General features: G+C 41.2%; 1 protein-coding gene across 50 annotated transcripts in view; it reads right to left on the minus strand.

Annotated features, from left to right (window-relative positions):
* LOC114246679 (uncharacterized) overlaps positions 1-22,421 on the minus strand; it is an 85,909-nt gene that overhangs the window by 6,466 nt on the left and 57,022 nt on the right. For 48 of the 50 annotated variants that reach the window (XM_089731325.1, XM_089731328.1, XM_089731323.1 and 45 more), the window contains 9 exons: positions 7,412-7,551; positions 6,314-6,437; positions 5,694-5,842; positions 4,912-5,097; positions 4,338-4,426; positions 3,451-3,573; positions 2,677-2,784; positions 1,801-1,903; positions 582-694 (listed from right to left, as the gene is read on the minus strand). In XM_089731325.1, coding sequence (XP_089587451.1) covers positions 582-694; positions 1,801-1,903; positions 2,677-2,784; positions 3,451-3,573; positions 4,338-4,426; positions 4,912-5,097; positions 5,694-5,842; positions 6,314-6,437; positions 7,412-7,551 — 1,135 coding nt within the window. Of the gene's footprint in view, positions 1-257; positions 497-581; positions 695-1,800; positions 1,904-2,676; positions 2,785-3,450; positions 3,574-4,337; positions 4,427-4,911; positions 5,098-5,693; positions 5,843-6,313; positions 6,438-7,411; positions 7,552-8,196; positions 8,315-22,421 lie in introns of those variants that run through there. The other 2 variants (XM_089731332.1, XM_089731326.1) reach the window with 2 other exon arrangements.

Below are 22,421 nucleotides of genomic sequence, written 5' to 3' on the forward strand. Positions count from 1 at the left end.
AAAGCACCGTTAGTAGATCGGAAGGATCCGAATTTTTTAATTTTTTTTTATTGCCACGTTTACTGATCCCGTGGTAAGTTCGTAAAGAACTTGTGTTACAGGTACCAGATAACGGAAATAAATGGAAGATATATTTAAGATACATCCATAACCCTGGAAAAGACATTTATATTTATCATACAAATATCCTCCCTTGGCGGGATTCGAACCCGCGACCCCCTTGTGTAGTGACCATGTCACTTACCACTACACCAGACGGCCGACGGAGAAATGACGTGTCTGGGGCGACGTCGACTGCTTTCCATTCTGTCCGCAGGATCGGCTATGTAGTTACCGGCGTCCACGATGAGAGGGTTCTCGTGTCGTGCCGCTTTATCGAAGTGGATCGAAAGCCGTTATGTGCCGTGTGACTTATCGCCGTCTGTTATTTTGGCCACAGATGACGTCACACATGACGAAGCTGAATTCGCTCTAGTAACATTTATTTGGGCGTAAGCTGTGTAAAGGAGATCAGAACAAGGACGCTGTTGAATGTTGAATTTGGAGGATTTGGTCTAAATATGTATATATAAAAAACTCACTTCCGTTGATCGTGCGTCACGTGCTTCAAGCTATTCTTCATGTGTCTTTGAAATGAGCATACTGACTTGAACCCTATACCGCAGGATTCACAGTAGGCCGCCTCTGTCGTGTCCTTGAGGAAACATTTTTGAAGTGAAAACTTCTTTAGCATCGTTGGGATTCGAAAGTCGATGAAACGCGACAGTAAAAAGAGACAGATATATAAATTCATAAGATTTAACGTGGGAGAAAAAGAGATAGGCAGCATTATACATTGTTTCTTATATTGGTGGTTCTCCTTGTGCTCGGCTTCGTACCTAATATTCGTACTTAATACATTCTGAATAAATCTATGTAATATATATGAATCAAATGTAATATAATTATGAAACTTTCTATCACTATGATCATTAGTAAAACCTACAATTATCGCGAAAAATTACATTCGTCTCATGATTTTGAAGCCAACATTTTTGAAGGTTTTTGAAGGTGAAGGTGGTAGAAACCACGTGTGAATTGATGTGTGCAATTCAGATTTTTTTAAATTTGTTTATGCTTAGGCGTACGAGCTCATGGACATCAGCAATGCTAGAGGCAGAGCCAAGTCGCTACCTATCATTGAGTACTTTCTGCAGGTCTGGTTAGGAGAGGGACATATCATCATTGGGCTTGGGAGACACCGTTGGGGCTCATTCTAGAGCCGAACTTTCGCCACCTCGATACATGAGCTCTAAGCTTCTATAGTCTCTATTACAATGGTCCGAAGGCTCAAAACAGAAGGCGTTAAGGCTTCGCGGCGGACATAGGCAGAGCGGTGGCACCAAGCCGTGCCGACTCACAATGTCGACCGATTTATTTCGTGCGAAACTAAATTTTGAGGCATCAGTTGATACGGTCGGATTTTTTTTTATTGCTTAGATGGGTGAACGTGCTCACAGCCCACCTGGTTTTAAGTGTTTACCGGAGCCCACCCACCTTGAGATATAAGTTCTAAGGTCTCAGGTACAGTTACAACGGCTGCCCCACCCTTCAAGCCGAAATGCATACTGCTTCACGGCGGAAATAGGCAGGGCGGTGGTACCTACCCGTGTGGACTTACAATAGGTCCTACTACCGGTAAATTTCGTCCGGCAACCACTAGTATCAATAGCTAACAACTCTCGGGATCTTTTGCTTTGATTCATCTCGGATCTATGGAAAAGTGCCATTTGTGGATACCTGCAAAGTTGTTAGGCTCACCTTGGCTAGATGCACCTCCGTGTGCCTCTTCAGGCTGTTCTTCCAGCGGAACACCTTCTGACACACGCTGCACGGGAAGTTATTCTTGAGTTCATGCACCGCGCTGCGGAACAACAGGCGGGTCTGGTATGAGGCGGATGGAAGATTTCCGCGCAAACGGTTCATTGGCGAATTTCCCATTTCAAAGCGTCGAAATGTTACTCTTTGTCTTTTTTTATTGGGTTGACTTAGATTGATGGACGAGCTCACAACCCACCTGGTTGGTGGTTACCAGAGCCCGTAGACATCTACAACGTAAATGCCGACACCCACCTTGAGACATGAGTACTAAGGTCTCACTTTTGACAGTACGTCGGCTGTCCCGCCCTTTAAACCGAAACGCGTTACTGCTTCACGGCAGAAATAGGCAGGCACTTTAATATGTTTACGCTTGGAATTAATGATCATTATTTCTCAATCAACTTATCGTATTCCGTTTGTAGAAACCATGTCGATAAGCCGATTCGATCCGGATGTTTTAATATACGAAGTCCTGCGAGCTAATTTCACATAATAAAAAGCAATATTCCTTGCTGCCTACTCAGCTTGAACGAGAGGAACATTGCTTTGGGCCAGAATTTGACCTATCCTACCAATGTACAGGCTGAAGATACCACCACTCTTCTAGGGATAATAATACTCCCACCTTTTTACTACTTAGATGAGCGAACGACTTCACGACCCAACTAGCGTCAAGCGATTACTGGAGCCCGTGGACATCAGCACAAATGCAGACTCCCAACTTGAGATACGAGCTCGAAATCTCACTTGTGTAACTGGCCCTGTCTATTGTTCTGTCTACAACATGCCCTACAGTCGCTGTCTGGGAGTACTCACATCGCATGATTCTTCAGTCCCCCTCTGTGTTTGAAGGTTTTGGTGCACTCTTTGCATTTGAACCTTCCCTTGTGCGTGTCCAGGTGGTGTATGTGGTTGTCTAAGGAGCTGGAAGACAATTGAAATCGTACAATTCTTTAAATATGAGGCTTTGGTCTTAAAAGCCAATGGTTTATCTCCATGCCAAAACATTCCACCTCGTACGCTGCAACTCTCCGCTTAGACTTATACCATGCCATTCTACCCAAACATATTCGATTCTAATCCAATTCTGCCTCATCACACGCTGTCCTGATTCAGTCCAATGGTAACTAGGGTCCCCCATTAGGGGTAATTAATCCCCAAAAACCCCATGTTAATCCAGTTCGAATCTGCCCCTGCCTTCCATGCACTCTACCACACGACATTCCAATCTAATTCTGCTTTATCTCACGGCGTCCTGATTCACCTTAATTACTTCACCCCCCGACAACCCACGATAACCTACCTCGAATATACCCCTGCCTTCCATGCACTCTACCACACTACATTCCAATCTAATTCTGCTTTATCTCACGGCGTCCTGATTCACCCTAATTACTTCACCCCCCAACAACACCACGATAATCTACCTCGAATCTGCCCCTATCATCCATGCACTGTAACACACGACATTCTAACCCAATGCCGGCCATTACTGTCCACCATCCTATCTATTGCACTGCCCTTCTCTACGCCACGTCCGCCTAGCTCACCCCCCACCCCACCCAATGCAGTCCCCAACCCTGTACTTACCGGGACACGTGCCCGCACTGCTTACACTTGATCGTCGACATCACGACCCCGTGTTCCGTATACAGATGCTGCTTGATACGGCCCCTGTCTATGGTTCTTTTCTCGCACAAGTTGCACTGGAACCTAAAGTTGTCGGTAGGACGACACCTTTACGGCCGTCGGTACTGGTTAAGGTACCGGACGGAAGTGATAGGGTTACTGTGACGTCATCATTCCTTGATACGCGCGCGCGAATGAGCCCTCAAGTAAATAGGGCCTCTCAGAGTCTACGAAAATGACGTATAAACATTCCGACTCAAACATATATTTTTTTTATGATTGAGGCGTTACTGGTGGATCTGATGGATCCGTAAGGACCCGTTCAAGGCGTCGACGGTGATTGGCTCCTGCGTGATCAGAATTCGGGGAGTAGTCAACGGCAGCAACGATAAGGCAATTATCATGACAAATACATATATGCGGGATGAGCCAATCATGAATATATGTATGTATTATCTTAGATTTTTATAACCTTTTAAAGGGAACCCACGCTGTAATCTACTCGAGTTCCAATCAAAGACACCAAAATTGATGGTAAGTTAGACTAGATTTAGATAGTTAGACTTTTTAGTGGTGGTAGGACCTCTTGTGAGTCCGCGCGGGTAGGTACCACCGCCCCGCCTATTACTGCCGTGAAGCAGTAATGCGTTTCGATTTGAAGGGCGTGACAGCCGTTGTGACTATACTGAGACCTTAGAACTTATCTCAAGGTGGGCGGCGCATTTACGTTGTAGATGTCTATGGGCTCCAGTAACCACTTAACACCAGATGGATCTAAGCAATAAAAAAAATTTAGATCAATCTAGGCTAGTAACGTTTGAACGTTAGAAGGAGATAGAATGATTTACCTTCTCATGTGACGTCTGTAATGCGCCGTGAAAGAGTCCACGGACATCACCACCGTCTTGCATATAGGACATACGTAATCGCCGAGCGTCTGTGGAAATGTATGGGTGTGTAGTAATCAGCTTTGGCATGGCACAGCCCCCCTCCCAACCCCCCAAGCTACGGAATGACCCCCTCTCCTGTCCCCGTCTCACCCTGTGCGTGTTTCTCGCCAAATGATGGTTACATCGGAATATTAGTAGCAGCGTTCTCTCAGTATTGTATCATCGACATTTACTGACTGTACGCCTCGACACTGATCAATGGTTTCAGAACGTGTTAACCGCATTAACGTTGCTCATGTCCATGGGCTCCGGTGGCCAGTTAATTAGCGAACATCAAAAACAAAAAAAGCAGTCCAATTGAGAGCCTGCTCCTTTTTTGAAGACAGTTTAAGCAACTTTTATTCGAAAATCATATTTAGTGTCTTCAATTGTATATAGCCGATATAATGGCTAGGGGTTTACCGGAGTCACCTTTCTTTCTTGAGAGCTTCCACGACTGGTCATCTACCTCACTAAAGTTAAAAGCACATACCTTTGCGTGTCTAGAGTTTAGATGAGCTTCGTAAGGCCGCCGGTACTGAAAGCCGAGAATGCAAGTTTCGCATTTGTAGGCCGAGCTTTGGAAGCTCTCGGAGCCGTGAGCGGCGTTCCTCTCGTCGAGCATCTGCTCGTGCGTAAGCTCGATCGTATTATAAAGCTTATCTTCTGATCCTTTCACCTGTGGAGCGTATAAGCACAGTTGAGGCAGCGCATCAACAAAGCTCACTGGAAAGCTTTCAAAATTGCCTGACAACAAACAGGCAGTTGTGATCCACAGAGTCTGGTCGCACCATTTTCGCAAGTCTGGTGCGAAACCTTCCAGTTTGAAAAGTAATGTCATGTTAATGAGACTTAGACCTCATGTCTCATGGTTGAGACAGAGCACAACAACACCGCCGTCTACCTTATCCATTGTATAGTATATAGTATTGCTTTGCGGCAGAATTAGCCAGGTTCGTGATACCAGTAAATACGCAAATTATAATTTTACGGGTTTGATTTTTATTACACGTTATGTTATTCCTTCAGCGTGGAAGTCAATCGCGTACTTTTGTTAAGTACGTATTTCATTAGACAAATTGGTACTTGGCCTGCGGGATACGAACGCACCGGGCGTTATATCCCAGTAATTCTAATTGGAGGCAAGTGTACCGAGGGTCCCCTATTAAGGCCCGACGGTCCCTAACGTCCTTGTACCGAATTCAACCGTGGTCCCCCCTTCGTAATATGAAAACCAGTCTTTTAACGTTGCGTGATCTGTAATATTTTTGTCACCTTTTTGTTTACACCGTTTCCTTTGACGCCTTTCGCTTTCTTCGTCTTCTTCGCCGGGCAACGTTTGGTCTTCCTCTTCAACGTGCCCGGGACTTTGGCCGATGGGTGATCGTGCACCGCAGTCCCCGGATCAATCCCGTTCCCGGCCTCTGGGGTTAAGCCGTGATGGGTCGAGTGTATTAGAGATTGCTGTTCTTATCGCGAGATTTCAAAGTTAACACCGTCCTGCCCATATCTACCGCGAAGCAGTACTGTGTTCCGATTTGAGGGGGGAGGGGGGCAACCGGGGAAGTGGCAATCGGTGTACTGTAAGAACTTGGAACTGGCGTCTCAACGTGGTTGATGTCTATGACCTTCAGTGACCACTTAGTAGCACGTTCCATCACTTTTAGCAGTAAAAACAATAACAAAAATCCTTTCCCGCTCTAAGAATGTGCTCCGTTGCCGCCTTTAGTGGTATTACTTTGATTTACTTATTTATTTCAGTCTAACAGTAGAACCAAAATATTTGTAAACTATTAATGATAAAACATCATAGAATATCCATGATTCGAAACCCGAAGAGACATTTCTACCACAGCCAAACGATATCAAAGGTGAAAGGCGGACAGGAAACTCACCATCGCGCGACCGCCCATTGTCAATCTCCACTTTCAGACAATCAAACTGCAAATCCAACGTTGCATTGTCTTCAATATTCACATTCAATGGTATGCCCACCGTATCGCTCATGTTCTGAATTTTCTTTAGAGGGAGGGAGAGAGAGAGAGAAAATTATATGTATATATCTATTAGATATATTGATATGTGAATGAAAAACTTTGTTTCCCTTTTTACGAAAATTGCGCGGACGGAGGAGTATGAAATTTCCCACACTTATAGAGAACATAGAGAAGGAGTGCAGAATGCTAATGTTATTTTTTTTAAAATTATGCATAAAAAATACTTTAGATCAATAAAAAAACATTAAACAAACAAACATACACTACCATGTATTTGACACACACACATATATACTCTTTTGCTTATTGTTTAGTCTGTGGTCAAATTGAGAATAGATTAATATTGATTCTCTATAATATTATTTGTCTATATTGCATTCTTGGCGAAATCTGGTTTACTTTCTGGTTTACTAATTACTGGTGGTGGGAGCTCTTGCTTACTGGTGGTAGGACCTCTTGTTTACTGGTGGTAGGACCTCTCGTGAGTCCGCGAGGATAGGTAGCACCATCCTGCCTATTTCTGCCGTGAAGCAGTAATGCGTTTCGGTTTGAAGGGTGGGGCAGCCGCTGTAACTATTCTCTCATTCTTCTTCAGTCTCAAGGTAGTATTTACGTTGTAGACGTCTATGGGTTCCAGTAACTACTTTACACCAGGTGGGCTGTGAGCTCGTCGACTATGCTAGAAAAAATAAATAAATAAAAAGATGACAATATGTGGGTAGCTAAGTTAGCCCGCGAATGTAGAACGTCCATCTACTCTTGGTGGGATAGGCAATCAATAAGCTAATAAAATTTATCTCCTCTTCTACACCCATCATTTTGAAGTCACTGCAGCGTGACGTAAGCGAGCCACGTCCGGTTCCTGTGTCTTCTTTCCTTAGACTATATTATCCTGTTAGTTTCTCGAAAGAAAATCATGAGTGAACACATGAATGACCGAGTGAGTAGATGAATGATTGAATGAATGACTAAATAAATATCAACATGTAAACTCACGTTATCCTTGAAGGCGGTTTCATTATCTCCCTTAGATCCCCTAAATTTATCGCTACTTTTCTTTTCTTTCAATCCCATTTCTTCTCCAGAGTCATCAGAGAAGTCCGGGTCCATTACACAATCGTCCGACATTTGAATATCTGTAAATGTTTCGTTACAATTAAAATTCAACGTGGTATCGAGCTAGCGACGGCTCGTACTCACGAGTGCTCACAGGCACTCACTAAGAAATTTGAAGTCGACGTCTCAATTTCGATGCATACTACCGGTAATTGTTTGGGGTGCAGGAGGCAGTCGCCAGAGACGACCGCGCTCCTTCAATTCAGTACTGTTACGAGCTGGAGCTCAGAATAAATAACTGGTCCTAGCAAGGGCAGAGCTTCGCTGAATCTACCACCGGATCGGAATTGCGACCCGCTGCAAGGATCCGGCGAGAAACTCAGGAGGCTCAAAAAATGCGTTGATGTATCGATCCAGTGGATGGTAGCAATTTTTTTTTCCTCGAGGGGTTATTCTAGATTCGCCGAGCTTGTAGGTGAGCTCGTGGGGCTCAAACCTGACGACTTTGCTAACACGAACCTTAGCAAGAGCCGTGCTTCGCAGAATCTACCACCGGATCGGAAACGCGACCCACTGAGAAGATCCGGCGAGAAACTCAGTGGGCTGTGTCTGTGGGTTAATGTACTCATCGAGCCTTTCGTCGCAAGCGACGGGTTCGATGAGGACGGTGACCGGGGTTGCAATGCTTAGGTTATTTGGTGTGAACCTAACACCGCTATACTCACCGCTGCCAGAATTTTCATTTTTAACTTCATCCTTTACGAACACGCTCTGCAGGTCCTTCCGATTACGAGTGCCGCTGGTTGCATATGACACTTCATTCAGGAAGCACTCGGAGAATTTCTAGAGGGGGGCTTAATTTGTATGACTTACATACAGACAATACATAAAGTAAACAGTGCTTCGATGTTGTCGTGGCCTGCAAGATAAGACGGCCGGTGCGTTCGTATAGAGCGACGCAGCTGTGCCAGGGTTCGAATCCCACAGACAGTAACCGATTTGTCTAACGAAATACGCTCTTAAGATATGTTCACGAATGACTTCTACCATGAAGGAATAACATCGTGTAATATTTAGTAATAGCGTAACTACTGGTAGTAGAACCTTTTATGAGTCCGCGCGGGTAGGTACCACCGCCCCTCCTGTTTCTGCCGTGAAGCAGTAATGCGTTTCGGTTTGAAGGGTGGGGCAGCCGTTGTAACTGTACTTGAAACCTTAAAACTCATATTTCAAGGTGGGTGGCGGCATTTACGTTGTAGATGTCTATGGGCTCCGGTAACCACTTTACAACAGGTGGGCTGTGAGCTCGCCCATCTATCTATGCTATAAAAAATAAATAAATGACAAAATGTGGGTAGCTAAGTTAGCTCGCGAATGTAGAACGTCCGTCTACTCCTGGTGGGATAGGCAATAAATAGGCTATTGAAATTTGTCTCCTCTTCTACGCCGATCATTTTGAAGTCATTGCGGCGTGACGTAAGCGAGCCACGTCCGCTTCCTGTGTCTTCTTTCCTTAGACTATATTTTAGACTATATTATATACTGTTCATTTCTCAAAAAAAATCACGAATGAGTGAGTAGATGAATGAGTGAACGAATGATTGAATGAATGACTGAATAAATATCAACATGTAAACTCACGTCATCCTCGAAGGCGGTTTCAATATCTCCCTCAGATCCACTAAATTTATCGCCATTTTTGTTATCTTTCAATCCAATTTCTTCTGTAGAGTCATCAGAGAAGTCCGCGTCTATTACACACTCGTCCGACATTCGAATATCTGTAAATGTTTCTTTATAATTAAAATTCAACGCGGTCTCGAGCTAGAGACGGGACGTACTCACGAGTGCTCACGGGCGCTCATTAAGTGATTTGAGGTCGACGGCCGAATTTCGATGCATACTAGTGTCCGAGGAGTCTTCGAGCTAAAAGTGGTAACTGTTTAGGAGGAGGAGGCAGTCGCCAGACACGATCGCGCTCCTTCAGGTCAGTACTATTACGAGCTGGAGCTCAGAATAAATAACAAGCTCTTCGCCGACATACTGATTAAAACTCAATTTAGTTATCACGACAATTGAGGGTAGATAGTAACTTCAATCGCAATTCGTGTTCGCTTCCTTGAGGTGACACGGACATCGCTTCGCTTCTCAATAGGGCAGGGGTAATGATTGATGCTGGTAGGCCTCCCTTATAGCCCACCTTCAGCATCCAAACTTTTCCCTCACATGCGTGCAAATCATCGATACACTGGGTTGGGGGGACGCCCAACTGCGCTAACCGGTACGTGGTCACCAATCCAGAGCGCGTCTGCACCATCACCCATCGATTCTACGACACATCCACGGCCGCTTGCCACTTCATAAGCTATAACCTATCATCATCATTCTCCTGCCCATCACCCAGTCACCTGAGGTCGGCGCAACATGTTTACTCCTTCCATACTACTCTATCATAGACCATTTCTTCGCTCACTCCCCTCTTACACATATCGTCTTTCACGCGATCCATCCATTTTTTCTTCGATCTATAAGCTATAGCCTATATGTAACAATGAGGGAGACGACCGTAGATTAGTATAATTAAGAATTAACTGACATCTTTTTTACATATCGCTTGTTTAGTCGTCCTCGCCATCTTGCTTTGCATCTCTTTTCGTCATCTCTCTCTCACTCTCCCTCTCTCTTTCTTATCGTTTTCTCTCACTCACACCGTAACGCTCTGACTGAGTTTTTCGGGATGATCGTGAGACGACGTTGGCTACGTGACTTCCGCATTAATCGAACTTCAATGTCTTCTCCCTTTCTTTTCCATCTCAGTCTCAACGTGCGTCACGTAACAGAGGGAGACAACTTTTTTATTTATTTCTATATATTCTACTTAATCGTTGATAACCTAAGGGACATTTCAAGCTACGATATTCCTGATATGTTACATCACGAGCTAAACTTGAGAGAGTTTGCTAATACTGGCCCCAGCAAGGGCAGAGCTTCGCTGAATCTATCACCTCAAGAGATGCGTTGCTGTCTCCATCCAGTAGAATGCTTAGGTTAGTTGGTGCTAACCTAACATCGCTATACTCACCGCTGCCAGATTTTTCATTTTTAACTTCATCTTTTATAAGCACGCTCTGCAGGTCCTTCCGATTACGAGTGCCGCTGGTTGCATATGACACTTCATTAAGGAAGCACTCGGAGAATTTCTAGGAAGGGGGGGTTAATTTGTGTGACCAACATACAGACAATACATAAAATAAACATTATAAATGAACAGTGCTTCGATGTTGTCGTGGCCTGCGGGATAAGACGGCCGGTGCGTTCGTATAGAGCGACGCGGCTGTGCCAAGGTTCGAATCCCGCAGACAATAACCGATTTGTCTAACGAAATACGCTCTTAAGATATGTTCACGAATGACTTCCACCATGAAGGAATAGCATCGTGTAATATTTAATAATAGCGTAATTACTGGTGGTAGAACGTCTTGTGAGTCCGCGCGGCTAGGTACCACCGTCCTGCTTATTTCTGCCGTGAAGCAGTAATGAGTTTCGGTTTGAAGGGTGAGGTGAGGGGAGAGATGCTTGACTTCATGACTTTTTCTTACCAATTAATCAACAGTCGTTATACTTTTGTTGTTGTTTTGTTTTGTTTATTTTGAGTAATACTTGTCGTATACTGTTATCTAGACGCTATAGTAAAAATAGGTACCAGTAAGTGTTGGTATGATTAGTGTTAAAAACATGTCAACCTGTTGCTGTAGTTTCATATCAACGTGAAAGAAGTACAAACAGACAAACAAATAAACTTTCACATTTATAATGTGAGTGGATTCTCTATATACTTAGGTAACAACTCAAACAATAATGATTATAAAAAATTTGAATATAGTTCTTGACTTTAACAGATTCTACATAATTCTGTCCAATGCCACGTGAATGCCATATCTTCTACTCACATCAATGGTCTTCTTAGCATTAAGACAACCCTAATGAATAGTGTTGTCGACACTTACCTCTCTGTTTCTCTTCAATTTCTTTCGAGTCCATTGTTTGGATTTCCTCTTCGACACACTCCTGACATTTACCAAGACATCTTCTTGTTCGCGTTCAACAGAACCAATGAAATTTTGGATCACTGTAAGTTACAATATTTTTTTTTTGTTCCTCTAGATGGCTCACCGCACATTTTTTATTAGTTACTTAGACTCCACGTAATGTGGGATAAGAGGCAGTAAATGATCCTTGACGATGCTTCTTACCTTCGTTTTTGACTTCATCTTTAAAATCTACCCGAACATTTGGTCTTCTAGAACAATCCACGTGCGGCGATATCGCGATGATCTCGTTCTTGGTGATCTTCAAACGCGGCGGCCTTGATACTTCGGTCAGCAAATATTCGTTTAAATTCTAAAAACATTAATGCCTTATATTCGTTTTACTTTTGAGGAGACAACATAATGCAGATTGAGATTTCGGTCCCATGTCTCAAGGTGGAGAATGGACGTAAGTTGTTGTAGTCCTAGGGCACCCTGCTGGTACATAGGGTCCTCACAAGCTGCCTCCTTCGCTATTGCACAATAATATTTACATAACATACAAATTATATACATACACTAGCCGTACTCGCCCCCTTCGCTTGGCATTTAAAATTAACATTATTATTTATTGTCATTACTATTAGGGAGCCCAACAATCATATAAATATTAGCCTATCCATTAAGTACATGTATTTTCTACATGGATACCAAGTTTCAAGTCAATCGGATGCACGGTTCAGTAGTTATAACGGAAAATCCGTAAAAAACACTGTAGATTTATATTATACACTAGTATAGATTACGTTTTAAATGGTCAATATTGTGGAACTGCAACTTCATAGGTAAAAAAAAACTATTATTTTGTTTTCCGTGTAACCAGTCAAAAGTATTTTGTGATGGAAACCAAAATTAATAATCGGTCACCTCTTTAGTGTAGGTTTGCAGTATCCTGTGGGAATCCTGGACCTGCTGTCTGAACTGTACAGCCCTCTTCAGCAGCACCTCACACTCCCAGCACACTAGCAGAACTGATGATACCCTATTTAACTGAAATAATTACATCTTGTCATCATTACATCATAAAAATCACAAAAATTAAACCTAATTTCTGATAAAGATTTCTTACTGGTCGAAGGGAGTCTTGTGAGTTTGCATGGGTACCACTACCCTGCCTTTGACTGTAATAAAGCAGTAATGTGTCTCAATTTAAGAGAGTTCAGTTAGAGCTAATGTCTTAAGGCAGGTGGCCGTATTTACATTGTTGACATCTATGGGCTTCAGTAAGCAATAGCCGGTACACAGCAGCTCCCATTTAAGCCCCAACCAAGCCCAGACAATAAAGTGTTAACATCACAATGAGCTTAATATCTAATACAATAAAAGGTTGAAACAAATGTTGTGTATTAGTCAAGGCATTTGTTCTCATTTTAATAAAAATAATTGCTAAGTCCAAGTTGTATAGAATCAGACGCACAGTGAACTGACTTGTTACCCAACATGTGTGCGTTCATAATAAAACATATTAACAACAAAGATACTGTAATTTTTTTTAGTTTCTTTTTCTGGTGGTAAGACCTTTTTGGGGTCCGCACGAGTAAGTACCACCCTGCCTATTTCTGCCGTGAAGCTGTAATGGGTTTCGGTTTGAAGTGTAGGCAGCTGTTGTAACTACATATATTGAAACCTTAGAACTCATAATTCAAGGTGGGCGGCGGCATTTACATTTTAGATGTCTATGGCTCCGGTAACTAGTTAACACAAGGTAGGCAGTAAGAAAATAAATAAATAAAGTAATTTAATGGAATGATGAATGGATTAGAGGACAATTAAAATTATGCAGAATCTTACAGGTATCTCTTGCAAAGCGTCCAAGTAGTATTTCAGGATCTTGTCTTCGGTGATAACTCGGAGAGACCGCCCCACACAGAGGCACACCACGCAAAGTTCATTCAAAGACTTAGAATCGTTTTTTACATTCATTTTTTGTTATTCTATTAACAGTAACATTGTGAATTATGTTTTCTAGTATACGGTTTTCTTAGACTTAGTGGACGTGATTCCAATTAATAATGATCATTTTCTAACATGTTTTTATTTAGTTTTCTGTTGATAGGAAACTAACAAATAAACTTTCACATTCTATTTTTTGTGACACTAAAAATGTTTTAGTAATTGATGAGGCTCAAGAACGGCATGTAATTTTAGGCTTACTGGTTTGTAAAAATAAAGAGTTTTTACGTAAAATCTGGCCTCGCGGTTTACAGACCTTAATTTATTTACGATTTATTTACAATTTTTAAGATAGGTATAATAGCTATACGCATATTTTGCATTATTTAAGGGATTTTATGACGTGGTAACTAAGACCTTCAAGTCATATTTATTTTTAATCTTATAAGTTTTATAAACTTGTATTCGGTTTTTAACACCTACTATATATAAATATTACATTATTTAGTATATGTATATACAGTATTTAGACCTTTCAATTTCAACAAATTGTTATATGTTATTTATTAAATTCATCAAAATCAAAACATTTTCTATCAGCCGTCATCTCAACACTCACTCCTCTCTCTCTAATATCGTCATTTACACACTTCATCCATGTCTTCTTCGGTCGACCTCTTCCTCCTCTATCTTGCACTACCATTTCCATACATCTCCTAGTCACAAGCATCTTCTCTCTACGCATCACACGTCCATACCACGCTAACCGTCCACTCTTTAATTTGTTAATTACCGGTGCTACTTTCACACTTCCTCTGATTTACTCTTTCCTTCTCTTGTTCATTCTTAAGAATATTTTAGAAGATTAATAAAATGAAACACACCAATTTAACTCATGTGCATACGAAGTATGTGACGACTTTGAATAACTCCCAAGAAATGTATCAAATTATTCGTTTGTTGATGTTCAATTTTTTGTCTGTTTGATTGTCTATTTGGTGTTTCTTCAGGTTTAAATGTATAATAGCGGTTATTAATTGTTTCATATCTGTGAAAGTGCACAAGTGTGGGAAAATGAAACAAAGCCGCTGGACGTAACTTTTCAGGATCCTCCAAAAAGTCCACTGAAAAAATCTCAGTAAATGACCACCATGCACCATTTTACTGAGTTTATATTATTATATCATCCCATATCATATCATATCATTTCATTTAACTTCATCCCAGTTGATTAATGTTTTAAATTAATTATCTTTACATCATTTCACTCCCATATCATCATTTTCCATAAAATTATTAATATAAATGAAAATAAGACATGACTTAAAGGTTTTAGTTACCAGGTCATAAAATCCCTTTTAAAAAAATTGCAGTTGGCGGTAAGTCCGTATTTTTACAAAACTTAAAAACATTAATAAACCCAAGTTTTCGTACATTTATGATCATTCGGCCGGATTTTACCCGTTACGAAATCAAATACCAGTAATTTAGTTTAACAGAAACGTAAATTATGGTAAAAACAGTTCCTATAAAACTTTAATTCGTTAATAGGTACATAATTATGTATTCGCGCGTTACCTATTGTGAGAAACTTATCTTCTGAGTTACGTGTTCTATTAAAGGATTTTATAGAATGATTCTTGATATTTTCATGTATTTAGGTATTTTTTCGTTGCAATATTAAACTTAATTTCAAATTTGTTGCGAAATTTATACTAATTAATTACATGTCTGTCTACTTGCCGCCATTGCTAGCAATAAGATAGACTTGAATTAAAAAATAACCAAAATATATTTTTTTTGTTAATTTTTAATGTTCGTTATCGAATTCAAGCTTTCTTAATCTTTAATTTTGTCGAGTTAAAATCCCTAACCGAGTCATTGTCTTCGAAGTGAAGAAATCATTGATATTGTTCTATAAGCAAATTGTAGTGCTTTGTTAAAACCATACTTTTTAAATTTTACACGCGGGAGGAAATGTCCAACTTTTCTCCCTTGGTGCACAATGTACTATTTTTATGAGCAAGGAGGGCTCCGCCTCCCAACCTCCCGCCAGGCTTCGCCCCTGAACTCCACCGGGGCTTGGCCCCGGGACCCCGGCTCGGAACTCCACGGGTGCTAAGTTTTTTACAATGTCGAACTTTCAGCCTGGTAGAAAAAATAGTATGTGCACCGCGGGAAAAAAGTAGGACATCTCATATGTAAAACACGCGGGAGAAAATGTCCAACTTTTCTCCCTTAGTGCACAATGTACCATGTTTACAAAAACGTTATAATGCTTCATATGTATGTACCGTCATACGTTTAAATGGTTTACAGACCTTTTAATAGATTATCGTCATAAACTTTATTTACATGTTGGTTCTCGCACTTTGAAAGGAATTCTATTTTTTTATTGCCCGCTTAGGTCGACGAGCAAACGACCCACCTGATGGTGAGTGGTTACCGTCGCCCATGGACGTCAGCAATGCCAGGGGCAGAGCCAGGCCGCAACTATTGGATGCGGGGACCTCGTAGGAGTTCCAAAAACTGAATCAACAAAATATAATTATTGGTATCGTAATGGGAAATTTGAGCTGATTTCAGTGGGGGCAATGTTCGATTTGAGGGTTTAAATTTTGAAATCTCCCGCCACCTTGCCGGTACCCGCGCTGCCGCGTAATCAACTGAGCGCGACACTAGCGCCACGCGTCGTCGTAGTTAGTGAAACATTTGAAAAAGTCGGTCGTGAAAAGTGTTTTGTCTATGGTCGTGAAATCTTTATCAGTTGGCGGTAAGTAAGTTTTTTAATGGTGGTGGAACCTCTTGTGAGTCCGCGCAGGTAGGTACCACCGCCCTGCCTATTTCTGCCGTGAAGCAATAATGCGTTTCGATTTGAAGGGTGGGGCAGCAGTTGTAACTATACTTGAGACCTTAAAACGCATACCTCAAGGTGGGTGGCGCATTTACGTTGTAGATGTCTATGGGCTCCAGTAACCACTTAACACCAGGTGGGCTGTGAGCTCTTCCACCCATCTAATCAATAAAAAAAAACTTTGAAACGTGATTTTTTACAGATGTAATAAATCTTATTCAATAATGTTATAACTAATAGAAACACCTAAAAGTTTTTTATAGTGACCGCTGGAAGTAATGAAAATCAAAAAAACATGAGATCAGACCATAATGGCGTTTATTGTGAAAATAATGTAGTTTATTGTGGGTTTTCACAATAAACTAAGAAGCTGTTACATAAATCGAATTATTACATCCACTTGAAGAGTACGTCGATCACTGATGTTTCTTTTTACACTGTGTCCAGATGGAAGACTCGTTTCAAGACACGGAGAAGGTCATGCTGCTGGGAGTGCTTAGCCGTTATGAGGAAGTCCCTGAAATTCAAATGGCAGATGCACATTGCTCACCACACCTGAAGGTCAAGGTCTGGAGCAGTTACATAAAGTAAGCACCATTAACTAAAACTTACAGAATGTTAATTTAAATAATCAGAATTCAAAAAAAATTAGAAAAAAATTATAATTTGCGTAATTACTGGTGGTAGGACCTCTTGTGAGTCCGCGCGGGTAGGTACCACCGCCCTGCCTATTTCTGCCGTGAAGCAGTAATGCGTTTCGGTTTGAAGGGTGGGGCAGCCGTTGTAACTACACTGAGACCTTAGAACTTATATCTCAAGGTGTGTGGCGCATTTACGTTGTAGATGTCTATGGGCTCCAGTAACCACTTAACACCAGGTGGGCTGTGAGCTCGTCCACACATATAGGCAATAAATAAAAAAAAATCACATGTGTAGATTTTTTTTCTTTTTTTATCCAACCTTCTCCAGTAACCTCGAGGGGTTATTCTACATTTACAGAACTAGTAGGTGAGCTCATGGGGCTAAGCCACCGTTATTACACATTTAAACATGAAGAAACATTAAATAGACAAAATAAAACAAATCAATTTTACCGTTACAATTACCTGATATAACCTACAATACTTTATTATAAAGTACGGATGGCAATCCTAGTCCCTAAACGTCCTATACCAAATACAGCCGTGGTCCCCATTCGTAATAAAATAAAATGGCGTCTTTTAACGCTGAATCATCTATCTATATCTATATATATAAAAGAAAGTCGTGTTAGTTACACTATTTATAACTCAAGAATGGCTGAACTGATTTGGCTGAAAATTGGTGAGGAGGTAGCTTAGAACCAGAAGGACATAGGATACTTTTTATCACGTTCCCGTGGGACGTGACATAAAACGTGGTATAACAAAACGCAACTGATATGCAATAACAAAACGCAACTGACAGCTAAACGTAATATATTCTATGGTTAATTAAAGTAGAATTTTGAAGTTGACGTGTTTAACACAAACTGTGTGGCGGAACAAAGTTCGCCGGGTCCGCTAGTAGGTATATAAAAATGAATTGCTGTTCGTTAGTCTCGCCTAAAACTCGAGAACGGCTGGACCGATTTGGGTAATTTTGGTCTTGAATTATTTGCGGAAGTCCAGAGAAGGCTTTAAAGGTAAATATGAAAATGCTCAATAACAATTTTGTTTTCCCTTTGATATATTCCCCGTCGGGCGGATTCCTTTTGTTTGTTTTAAGTTTATTTTATACAAAAGTTTAGGTCTTTTATTTACCGATCTTTTTTTATTTTTTTATTGCCCTTGTAGGCAGACGAGCATACGGCCCACCTGATGGTGAGTTGTTACCGTCGCCCATGGACTTCAGCAATGCCAGGGGCAGATCCAAGCCGCTGCCTACCGCTACCAAGCCGCTGCCTACCGCTGCCAAGCCGCTGCCTACCGCTAAATATACCGTCTTAAATATTTTTGTCACCTTTTTGTTAACGCCGTTTCCTTTGGACGCGTTTCGCTCTCTTCGTCTTCTTCGCCGGGCAACGTTTGGCCTTCCTCTTCAACGCGCCCCGGACTCTGGTCGGGGGGTGCTCCTGTTCCACAGTCCCCGGATCCGCCTCGGCCTCTGGGGTGCAAGACGCGACGGACCAATTTTATTAAAGCTTGCTCTGCTCGTAGCGCGACTACAGTCTAAAGCTTTCATAATTTTCAAAGTTACCGCCGCCCCATTTCTGCCGCGAAGCAGTAACGCGTTCTTGTTTGTAGGGTGGGGCAGCCGTTGTACTGTAAAAACTGAGAATTCAGGACTCGTGTCTCAACGTGGTTGATATCTATGAGCTCTGGTGACCACTCAACGGCACGTTTATCAATATTAGCAGTAAAAAAGAGCCTTCCTCGCTCAAAGTGCTCGTACTTCACCTTGTACTCTTACTCATTATTGCTTAGATGGATGGAAGAGCTCACAGCCCACCTGGTGTTAAGTTGTTACTGGAGCCAATAGACATCTACAATGTAAATACCGCCAACCACCTTGAGATATAAGTTCTAAGGTCTCAAGTATACTTAGTCTTGCCATAAATACTGAGACAAAGGAAAAAAAAAATTCTATTGCAAATAACATTTATTACTTTTACCGTGTGTTAGTTTAATACATAAATATAAAACAATTTAAAGTATAAAAAGCTTATTCGAAGTGGTCTCCATTGGCTGAAATACAGTCCTTTAAACGTTGAGGCCAGTTATCAATAGAAGCACGCACTCTTTCCATGGGAAAATTGTTCACTGCCAATCGTACGGATTGTTTTAGGGACTCCAAATTATCATGGCGTTTAGAGCAAGCCGTACTCTCTCACGCAATGGAAAGGAAAATTACGAGTGTTCGAGTAACTGAACGAAAAACGATCGTTAATTATAATATACGAAATCCTTTTTTGAAGTTATACTTCTTTAGGCGCGTTCTGAAAAATTGGTGAGAGTGAAATTCTACGACGCGCGCGCACCGTGACACAAAATTAACAGAATGAAGTTGCCCACTAAATCGCTCATTACAATACGACCGACGTGACTTGGCGAGTCTGAATATAGCCCCAGGTGAACTTTCCGAACCGTACCGAGAATTACCGAATTTATACGATGTCAAGAAAAGGGATGTCCAATATGCGTGTTTGAGGATGTTGTTTAATCGATTTTTTTTCAAACAGATTAAAATTTAAATAAAAAAAAAGAAATAAATTTAATAAAAATAAAGTATAACGTCTTACGCGCGTACATAAGTACATGCACCCTTTTTTATTTTTTAGACAAAATTTTTTGTTTTTGTTTTTATTTTTTTATGATACAGTATACAAAAGTACATACAACCCTAAATTTTCACTCCTCTACGATCAACCCCAATTTTTTTTTTTGTTAATTATAAACTTTTTTTTTGGCAGGTATTTTATTTTTATTTACTCTCAATTTTCACTCTTATACGATCAACCCCTATTTTTCCATCCCGATTTTTGTTTTTATTCTATGCACAGATCCGCAATAAGGTTGCAAGATGGCAATCAAATATTATAATTGTAGTACGATAAATTTTGAAGTCGTCGTGGCCTAACTAATAAGGCGTCCGGTGCATTCGTATGTAGCGATGCACCGGTGTTCGAATCCCGCAGGCGGGTACCAATTTTTCTAGTGAAATACATACTCAACAAATGTTCACGATTGACTCCCACGGTGAAGAAATAACATCGTGTAATAAAAATTAAACCCGCAAAATTATAATTTGCGTAATTACTGGTGGTAGGACCTCTTGTGAGTCCACGCGGGTGGGTACCACCACCCTGCCTATTTCTGCCGTGAAGCAGAAATGCGTCTCGGTTTGAAGGGTGGGGCAGCCGTTGTAACTATACTTGAGACCTTAGAACTTATATCTCAAGGTGGGTGGCGCATTTACGATGTGGATGTCTATGGGCTCCAGTAACCACTTAACACCAGGTGGGCTGTGAGCTCGTCCACCCATCTAAGCAATAAAAAAATTTTTTATTCAGAGTTTATAATTTCAAGTTCCTTTAATTATGATTTTTTTTTAATTCAATTTGATCTCTCGCCCTCGCCGGTCGACTACTGATCAACTATCAATCGATCAGTTATCCCCGCCAGGTGTCACCACTCATCCAGCAAACATCACGTACTAGGGATGAGGACGAAGCCGGTCTCCTATCTAACTCACTATACATTTTTCAGCCATGTTTTTTTGGTTTTATATGTGTATCAAAATCGTAGCAGTGACTGTTATACCTATTTTTTTTTTTTTTGTGCAACTCTCATTTTAATTTTACTGTTCGTTAGTCCCGCTAAAACTCGAGAACGGCTGGACCGATTTGGTTAATTTTGGTCTTGAATTATTTGTGGAAGTCCAGAGAAGGTTTAAAAGGTATATAAACATGAAAATGCTCGGAATTAAATAAAAATAATAATTTTGTTTTTCCTTTGATGTGTCCCCCTCCTTTTGTTTGCTTTAAGTTTGTTATAAACAAAAGTTTAGGTCTTTTATTTATCGATTGAGGCACTACGAAGTCTGCCGGGTCAGCTAGTAATATTATAATATAAATATTTTTGTCACCTTTTTGTTCACGACGTTTCCTTTGGACGCGTTTCGCTTTCTTCGTCTTCTTCGCCGGGCAACGTTTGGCCTTCCTCTTCAACGCGCCCGGGACTCTGGCCGGGGGGTGCTCGTGCTCCACAGTCCGATCCGAATCGGCCTCTGGGGTGCAAGACGCGACAGACCAATTTTATATTTATATTTATATTAAGAAAGCGATGCGCGTCCTTGCTCTGCAGGGTAGGGGCTAGCTCCAACAGCATCCCGGCCATGATATTCTCTAGATTAAGATGGACCTTTTCTGAATCATTGCAGAGAGGTCCACAAAATTTGTTCGTAATTCCGCTATTGCAATCGTATGTAACTAACTTATTTTTAAGAAATAACTAATACTAATAACATTTTTATGGATCATTATCTGAAATAATGAATTTAATAATAATAATTAAAGCTAGCTCTGCTCGTAGCGCGACTACAGTCTAAAGCTTTCATAATTTTCAAAGTTACCACCGCCCCATTTCTGCCGCGAAGCAGTAACGCGTTCCGGTTTGTAGGGTGGGCCAGCCGTTGTACTGTAAAAACTGAGACTTCAGGACTCGTGTCTCAACGTGGTTGATGTCTATGAGCTCTGGTGGTCACTCAACGGCACGTTTATCAATATTAGCAGTAAAAAAGAGCCTTCCTCGCTCAAAGTGCTCGTACTTCACCTTGTACTCTTGCTCATTATTGCTTAGACGGATGGACGAGATCACAGCCCACCTGGCGTTAAGTGGTTACTCGAGCACATAAACATCTACAACGTAGATACCGCCACCCACCTTGAGGTATGAGTTCTAAGGTCTCAGTATAGTTACAACAGCTGCCCCGTCATTCAAACTGAAACGCATTCACGGCAGAATTAGACAGGGTGGTGGTACCTACCCGCGCGGACTCACAAGAGGTAATACTTAGATGGTCGTTGGGAAACCCGAAGAGACATTTCCACCAGCCAACCGGTATCAAAGGTGACAGGCGGACGACAAACTCACCTACGCGCATCCACTCCCTATCATTCTCCTCTTCGAGACAATCAGACTGTAAATCTTCGTTGTCTTCAAGTTTTACTTTCAAAGTCATATCCCCCTCATCGTCCATGTTCTGAATCTTCTATAGAGTGTAAAAATAATAAAAAAGAAATAAAATTTTGTAACGGACTCGCTTATCGCGCGTTTAGTTCGCGGGCCGAGAGGCGAGTCCGTAAAAAATATAAGTGTAACAATAGAAAAAATAAATAAAAAATACATTGAAAAGTGACATTTTTTCGCAGTGAAAATTATTTTAATTAAAAAATATAAATGACAAACAAAACATACTTTTTTTTTGCATATTATATAATATGTCGTAGGTTAGGTTAGGTTAGGTTACGCAAGCGCATGCGGACTTTTTGGCGGGAACGCGAGGAGTGAAGTGTGATTTGTTTTATTTTGTCTATTTAGTGTTTCTTCGGGATCAAATGTGTAATAATGGTGGTTTATTAACTGTTTAATATCTG

Source organism: Bombyx mandarina, chromosome 11, assembly GCF_030267445.1.
Source record: "Bombyx mandarina strain Sakado chromosome 11, ASM3026744v2".
NCBI classification, from domain to species: Eukaryota; Metazoa; Arthropoda; class Insecta; order Lepidoptera; family Bombycidae; genus Bombyx; species Bombyx mandarina.